This window comes from Capricornis sumatraensis, chromosome 9 (genome assembly GCF_032405125.1).
Source record: "Capricornis sumatraensis isolate serow.1 chromosome 9, serow.2, whole genome shotgun sequence".
NCBI lineage: Eukaryota > Metazoa > Chordata > Mammalia > Artiodactyla > Bovidae > Capricornis > Capricornis sumatraensis.
Window position 1 is genome coordinate 19,393,956 of NC_091077.1, and position 8,182 is coordinate 19,402,137.

The 8,182-nt window shown below is 58.1% G+C and overlaps 1 protein-coding gene across 2 annotated transcripts; it reads right to left on the minus strand.

Moving 5' to 3' along the window:
- Positions 1-3,093: 3,093 nt before the first annotated feature.
- Positions 3,094-6,661, minus strand: FEM1A (fem-1 homolog A). 2 transcript variants are annotated; one of them, XM_068980179.1, is made up of 2 exons: positions 5,855-6,661; positions 3,094-5,752 (listed from the first exon to the last, which is right to left on the minus strand). In XM_068980179.1, the coding sequence occupies exons 1-2, from the start codon at positions 6,565-6,567 to the stop codon at positions 4,606-4,608; spliced, it is 1,860 nt and encodes a 619-aa protein (XP_068836280.1). In that variant the 5' UTR covers positions 6,568-6,661; the 3' UTR covers positions 3,094-4,605. The 2 variants fall into 2 exon arrangements, with proteins under 2 accessions (XP_068836280.1, XP_068836279.1); XM_068980178.1 differs by having other exon boundaries at positions 3,094-6,661.
- Between the last annotated feature and the right edge of the window lie 1,521 nt (positions 6,662-8,182).

Sequence of the window (8,182 nt, forward strand, 5' to 3'; positions counted from 1 at the left end):
TGATTCTGGCCAAGAAACTCAGGAGTCATCTCAGACTCTTCTTCCCCAAACCAATTCATCGAGTCCTGCCAGCCCTCCTCCAAAGATCTGAAGTATGTTCATCTCTCTGCATCCCACCGCCTCCCTCCAACCTGTTCTTCCAGCTGCAGCCAGTGATCTCAAGGCTTAAACCAGGCCGTGTCTCTCCTCGGTGTGAAATTCTGCTTTGGTTCCCCACAGCCCTGAGGGTAAGTATTACTCTGTTCTTTAGGACCTTAAAGCCCTACACCATCTGCCTGTGTCCACCAGCTCCTCCTGCACTCCCCCTTTTTTTTGGTCACACCGCACAGCTCGTGGGATCTTAGTTCCCCAGTAATGGTTTGGACCCGCATCCCTTGCAGTAGAAGCTCAGAGTATTAAACACTGGACCACCAACCAAGTCCAATCTCTTCACTCACTGATTCAGCCACACAGAGCTCCTTGTTCTTTTTTTTGAATGAACCATGTGAGCTCATTTATTCATTCAACAAGTGCTTAATGAACTACTGAGTTAGGCCTTCTTCTAGGTGCTATGGATGCAGCATGGATGAACTCGAGTAGCTGACATTCTAAGGAAGGGACGTGATGAATAAACAAGGAAACAAAGAAAAAGGTGACAGGGTTAACGTTTTAAGGATTACGAGGCAAGTACACAGGAGGATGGGTTAGAGGTTGTCTGGGGCCACATTATTGATGATGATCTGGGAGGGCTTCATGGAGGAGGTGACATTCGCTCAAGAACATTGCTTGACAGGCTTTTAATAGAAGACATCAGGACTGAAGTCAGGGGGAGATGGCTGCACTGGAGGATCTCAAATGTCCTGTCCACTGTGGAGGGTCACCGTCTCTTTTGCAACCTACTACAAACACAGACGCTCAGGCCAGAGGAGGGAACACTCCCTCCCCCAGATGCCCCCCTGCCCCCAGGACGGATGGTGCTGACCGCATCTGGGCTGGGTCTTGCTTAACACTTGTTGTGGCAACCACTGGGTGGGTCCCCCCCCAACCCCCCTTTACCCAGTCCTAACTGAATCTCCCGAAGGACTCCACACCCCCTAACCATTCTGCAGGGACACGGGGTCAGCACCCTGCGGTGCCAGCCAAGTGCCACCATCCTGGGGGCTGGCCTGTCATCTCCTTTTGGGCCTGTGATGTGAGCCCCTGAGCTGTGCTATCTTTAACCTCGGGCTGGGACGCTCTGCTCCCTGTAAACACTGCTCAGATGACAGTCCTGGAATCCTGTGGGGGCGGCGAGTTCCGTGTGTGGCAGAGCCATCAGGGGCTGCTCCCCAGTTGTTAAGAGGGGACTGGAATCTCCAGAGGCGACAGGCATTGGTTCTTTCACTCACCACAGGGGTCACTCAGTGGGGACCAGCACAGACACTCCCAGGGTTCCATAAGAGCTGAGGCAGGCATTAACTGAACAGATGAGTCAGTGAGCAGAACTTCAGGCTGACTCCAGCTGTGTGGAGGCCAGAAGTGGGCCAGGGGTGACACTGAGAGGGGCAGAGGCTCCCCCTGGTGGGGTGGGCTGCACACTTTCAATGCCCTCAACCTTGGGTCTCAGCCTTGGCCCCCGGTGAGCTCAGGCAAACCCTCCTCCCTCTGAGCCTTGGTCTGCTGCGCCTACCAGCGAGGCGGGTCACCGGCCTGGCTGTGTGACCTGGGGCAGACCACTTGGCCTCTCTGAGCTTGTCTCATCACTGATAATTTGCACGTAATAATTGACCCGGGCTTCCCAGGTGGCTCAGTGGTAAAGAATCCACCTGCCAATGCAGGGAATGCAGATTTGATTGCTGGATCTGGAAGATCCCCTGGAGAAGGAAATGGCAACCCACTCATATGTTCTTGAGGAGCCTGGTGGGCTACAGTCCGATCAGAAGAGTCGGACACGACCTGGTGGCTAAATAATAACCAACTGTCAGCAGGACCCGTGCCTGGGCTGCTGCGGCTCGTCCAGTCCCAGCGAACACCGCGATGCTGGCTGTCACGTGGCCTCCTGCTGGCCACCATGTCAGGACCCGGGAGGAACCGCGTCTTTCCTAATTCTGAGCTGCTGGGTCAACCCACACTGCAAATCTGCCTGAGCTTTATGATGGCTTTCTCTGGAGAGTCTCGGGCTTAAGTCACAATTCTCAGGCGTGAGCTTTTAAAGTAAGCAAGCATTTGGCCCGCAGGGGTTCCCCTCTTTGGTGAGTCCTGTCACACCACAGAATGGGGCCTGCCATCGAGCCGGGGTTCAGTACCTGCTGCCAGTGCAGGTGTCTCCTGAGAGGCTGCTGAGCACCCACTGACTCGACACCCACTCCTCTGGGGCGACCGCCATGTACTCACACGGCTGTTGAGTGGGTGTGGGCTGCTAAGGGTCGTTGGGTCCCCGCGAAACCAGGAGCTACAGAACCCTCCAGCCCCTTTCACCACTGGACGTGAGACGGCCCCAAGGCAGTCTCCCTGTTGTCTCAGGAGGTGAGGATGTGGGGAGATGCCTGCCTCAGGTACGGCTGGGTCAATCCTCTCCTCTACGGGGGCTTGAACCCGGCCTGGTGCAGGGCAGGCCCTGGGGAAACAGCCAACGTCGGACTCCCAGGACGCTGCTGTGGGTGAGGAGTTGACCGACCATGCCAGTGCAGAGAAAATCAGAATTTAACAACACGGCAGGACAAAAGGAAAGGGTGGGACTTTCCTCTGGGAAACCCAAGTTCATGCACAGACCTCTTGGGGCAGTGGGTTCATAGGCTCCATCAGGGTCTCAGGGAAGCAGGGCTGAGTTGGGGGTCTTCCTGTTCCCTTAGACCTTCCAGAAGGTCAAATCATGCCATGCTCTCCTCTGAGGCAACCCTCCTGCACAGCAGAGCTGACGACTAAGCCAGTGGTTTTATGTTTTTTCTTCAGGAATACATTTTCCTGACTAACTCTGACACTAAGCCCCAGGACATAAACTGGGATGGGAGTCGTGCAGAACCCTCCTCCCACCCCCCCAAGCACTCCCTTCAGCGTCCCCCCACCCCACCCCACCGCAGTCGTCCACTTAACACAAGGGTGAACAACAGCACCGCACTTGCAGTTGACACTCCTCCTCTCTTTATTCCAGGCTTCAGGGGGGACAGTGAGGGCGGTTCCCACCTTGATGGAAGGCAAAACCTGGTCTTGGAAATAAAGGACGTCCTAACTAACACTGCAAATCCAAAGAGACCTGGTTCCCTCGGTGGGGGCGGGGCATCCGGGGTCCCACTGTGCCTGCCGAAGGCTTCTATCAGTGTAGCTGCCCCGAGCGACAAGGCTGCGGGCGGGGCACCGGCTCCAGTCCCCATCCGCTCTCCCGACGGGCCGGGAACACTCTCCTGTTGGCGGCCAGGGCCATGGAGTATAGGCCCTGAGAATCCCACTGGGAAGGGTTCTCTGGCAGGAGGACTAACAATTCCCCTTTCCCAGGAGCCCCCAGTGACGGGAGGCCGAGATTTCCTTCCACCTTAATTGGCAACCCGTCTCGACACCCACTGTCTACCTAGCTAACACAGTGGGTCAACAGTGTACCTGGCGTTGCCTCAGGGTCACCTGCATCCAGATCTCCAAGCAGCTAAAAACTGGACACAGCCACTCAGGATGCTGGCCACGCACCTGTGCCCTCGGGCGTGACTTGCGACGTGGAAGCGGCCTGCGGTTTTTAACTCATAAATTGTGAAAACCAAAGCCCAAACTGACCATGCTAGGTTTTGCTGGGCGAGAAGCAGCCCGGCCCCTAAGAAAGGCTGAGTGAACTATCAGAAGGAAACGTACTGTCACCTTCGCTCTGGGGACGGATACGTGGGGCTGGCACCTCCCTTCCTTAACACAATAAATCTCACCTCTGCCGGCTGGGCCACCTCGGGCACGACAAAACCCTTGCTGCATGAAATTAACTTAGCGAGTCTGACAAACCAAAAATTTTAGAAAAAGAAAAAAAAAGGATATGGCAGCAAAACTTCAGGACTCCTGCATCACACCTGTAACCTGCCCGCTGAGTAAATAAACAACACCAAACCATGAAAGCTACGCAAAGGGCAGGCTGCCCCTCCCCGGGTGGAGACCCTTACCCACTGCAGGGTGGAGGGAGCAGGTGCAAACGTGCTAGAAAAGGCAGGTCTCTCAGCTTCCCCTCGGGGCCGCCGTCCTAACCCTGCACTGGGGGGGTCTAGGTCTATCCGGAGGCCGGACCAACTCTCAGCTTCTTCCTGCGTTTCTACGTGGGGGAGGAAGGCAATGGCTTCAACTCATCCGCCTCTGAGTCAGAAAGCAAGACCCTCCTTAACCCAGGCAAACGGGGCGTGTGGAAGGTTGAGCGTCTTCTCCCGGCCAAGGATGGGTGCACAGGCTCCTGCAATAAAGTCCATTCTCCGAGCGCGTCACCCAGAAGGCTTCTAGCACCGACAGCTCGCTCACTCCTATCCCCACTCCCTGCGGAGGGGAGGGGGCCATGGAGGCGGGAGAGCCCCTCCCCTTTGTGGCTCTCCCAGGTTTCTAGCCACCGGAAGTGCTCCCAGAGAGAGGGCGGGACCGGTGCGGGCCCCGCCGTCCTGGGGTTCGCCTCTCCCACTATGGTCAGTGTGGTCAGTGCAGCTCGATGAAGGCCTCCAGCTCCTCAGGGATGAAGCCCTTGTAGGGGATCTTGTTCTTATCCAGGGCGCGGGCCGCAAGGCACTGCAGGGTCACGTAGTTGAAGGGCTGGATGGTGCTCTTGGCCAGCAGCTTTTCGTCCAGCAGCTCGTAGGCCGTCTTCTTGAAGGCGTTGGTGGCGTCCATGTGGGCCCCCGCCTCAATCAGGGCGTTCATGATGCCCGGGCAGTTGTTCTGCGCTGCGATGTGCAGTGGGGTGTTGTTGTCGAAGTCCCGGCTGTCTGGGTCGGCCCCGCAGTCTAGCAACACCTTGACCACCTGCAGGGAGGGGAACCTGCCCACCGGGTAGCGGCCCACGTTGGTGGTCTCTGCGTCCACGGCCATGTGCAGGGGGGTGAAGCCGTTCTTGCCGCGGGGGGCGCACTTGAGCAGCCGGTAGACGGTCTGGTGTTTCAGGTGCTCCTGGTCGGGGGTGCACTCCACCTTCTCCAGCAGGTAGAGCAGGTGGAGGATGATGGCCAGGGCCTTGGTAAACTGTGCCGAGTCCCCGGGCTCCTTGGGCAGCTGCAGGGCCCGCTCCACTTCCCGCACCCCTTTGCACAGCACCCCCATGAGGTCTGCGAAGCCGATGGGCGTGCCTAGGCTGCCCTTGGCCGAGCGGTCCTGGAGCACGTAGGAGAAGAGTTCGGCGAAGGACAGGAAACTGCTGGCCGTCATGGGACTCAGAGGCTCCAGGTTGTTCTGCTGCATGTCCAGGGCGTACTTCCACAGGCGGATGCAGCGCTCGAAGTTGCCTGAGTCGGCGTACACCGCGCCCCGGTAGCGGATGTAGTAGGACGTGTCCGGGTGGGAAGGACCTAGGATGCGCTCTCGGATCAGCAGGGCCTGCATGCGCATCTCATCCGGGTCGGTAATGAGCGCCTCCAGTTCCTCGGTGGTGTTCACCTCCCTCGAGTAGTCATAGGCCAGGACCAGCTGCGGGGGCTCCGGTTTGGGCAGATACTCGCCCCCCTGGTGCCGCAGCTCCATCGCCCGTCTCCAGTGTTTCAGGGCCCCGAGCAGATCCCGCTTCTTATCCACGTAGGTGGCTCCCAGCAGCTCCAAGGCTTCCACGGCGGCTTCCCTGCTGGTGGGGCAGCAGCTCTCGTACGATTCACCGCTCGGGGGCTCCTCGGGGGACGAGTGGGCGCCCTGGGGCTGCGCCCTGGCCAGCCCGGGCTGCGCCTGCTCGTCCCCAGCAGGCTGCTCCTGGATGAGGTACTCCACGATGTTGGTGTGGCCCGTCACGCTGGCCGCCAGCAACGGTGTCATGCCGTAGCCATCACGCTCCATGCGGGCGTTGCAGCCGAGCAGCAGCTGCAAAATCTCCAGGCTGCCAGACTCGGCGCAGTCGTGCAGAGCTGTGTTGCCCTTGGCGCTGCGCCGGTTCACCTGGGCGCCCTGCTCCAGCAGGTAGCGGGCGATCTCGCGGTGGCCCTTGTAACAGGAGATCATGAGGCACGTGTGCCCGTGCCGGTTGGCCACCTCCAGGTCCGCCTGGTGCTCGCCCACCAAATAGCGCACCACCTCCAGGTGCCCGTCGAAGCAGGCGGCGCGCAGGGGCGTCGAGTTGGTACGCGTGGTGCGGTTCACCGAGGCCCCGCGGCGCAGCAGGCTCCGCACCACGTCCAAGTGGCCGGCGGCCGAGGCGGCCCACAGCGGCGGCGCGCCCTCGATGATCTCGCCATCAAAGTGCACCGAGCCGCCCGCCTCCACACTGGCGCCGCACCGGTCCACCAGGTACTCGACTACGTCCAGGTGGCCGTAACGGGCGGCGATGAGCAGCGGCGTACCCCCGCTGGCCACCTCGCCCGTCAGCTCTTCCAGCTCCTCCCGGCTCCGGCCGCTGAGCAGCTTCTGAAGGAGCTGCAGCTTGCCGTCGCGGGCGGCATTGTACACGGCGGTGTGGAGGTCCATGATCTGGGCCTCCGCCAGGCCATGGGCTGGCCGCCGGGGGACGAGGGGACCGAGGGACGGCGGACTAGCGCCCCGGGGGGCAGGCGGCAACCTTCACCGTCTCCCCCACCGCCATCTTAGGTGCTTCTGGGGCGGAACAAAATGGCTGCCGCGGCCTGTTTCCGTTGAAGTATGGAAATGTGCAGGGAAATGTAGTTCTCTGAGCGGGCACACTCCGTGGAACAGAAGAAGAACTGTAACGTGGTAAAACTACAACTCCCAGAATGCTTCGGGCCAGCCGCGGCGAAGTGGGAGCACGATGCATGGCGGGAATAGCAGTTCCAATACCAGCCAACTGTGACGGAAACTGGCTGCTCGAGGACTACGACTCCCGTCATCCAACGCTATCGCAATGACTTCTGGGACCCAGGGAAGTTTGGTTACGTACTTCCGGTGGCTGTCAGTGCCTGAGCTGACAGGAAACGCTGACTCCAGTCAGAAGACTACATTCCATAAAAGGCAGGGCGAGCGACTTGGAGCCAACCAGAAGCGAGAACGAAGGCGAAGCCAGGCGAGTGGTCTGATTTGGGCTTCGCGAGGCCAAACCTCTCACTGGCAGGGGGCGCTCAGGAGAGGCAGGAAAGTGAGTCGGAGTGCGTACATTTGGAGAGCAGAAAGTACAGGTGGCCCTAAGGGTCCGTGTCCTGCGCGCTTGTTCATTTCTCATTCATTTGTTCGTTCGTTCACACACTTATATATTTATTTACTTACTCATTAATACCCTATTAAAAGTTTAGTTTTCCTTCATTCACTCCTCAGCATCCTCAATGTTGTTGTTGTCCGGTCGCTCAATCGTGTCCAACTCTTTGCGACCCCATGGACTGCAGCACGCCAGCAGCTTCTCTGTCCCTCATTGTCTTCTGGAGTTTGCTCAAACTCATGTACATTGACTCGGTGATAATTTGCAAGGCCCAGTGCAAATGGAAAATGTAGAGCCCCTTGTCCAAAAGTGATTAAAATTTTTCCAACAAAGACAGCAGGGCATTAAACAAAGCGTCAGGCCCTTCTGATTGAGGGGTCCCAGATGACTGCTCACATGGACATCCCTGTGAAGACCGAACCCCACACTCAAAAGACAGACCCTTACCTCCAGCACTGTCTGACTTCCATTTTGCGGCTGCCTGCCCCAGGCTTATTGAGGATAATGGGAAAAATGAGGAAGTTGCCATGTTCAGTTCAGTTCAGTTGAGTCCCTCAGTCGCGTCCGACTCTTCGAGACCCCATGAATGGCAGCACGCCAGGCCTCCCTGTCCATCACCAACTTCCGGAGTTCACTCAAACTCACGTCCATCGAGTCGGTGATGCCATCCAGCCATCTCATCCTCTGTCGTTCCCTTCTCCTCCTGCCCCCAATCCCTCCTGGCATCAGTCTTTTCCAGTGAGTCAACTCTTTGCATCAGGTGACCAAAGTACTGGAGTTTCAGCTTTAGCATCAGTCCTTCCAGTGAACACCCAGGACTGATCTCCTTTAGGATGGACTGGTTGGATCTCCTTGCAGTCCAAAGGACTCTCAAGAGTCTTCTCCAACACCGCCATGTTCAGGAATGTTCAAGAAATGCATGCTGTTCTCATCATC

What these genes read in the sequence shown, in the direction of transcription:
- FEM1A (XM_068980178.1), bottom strand. Translation starts at nt 6,567, where the DNA reads ATGGACCTCCACACCGCCGTGTACAATGCCGCCCGCGACGGCAAGCTG.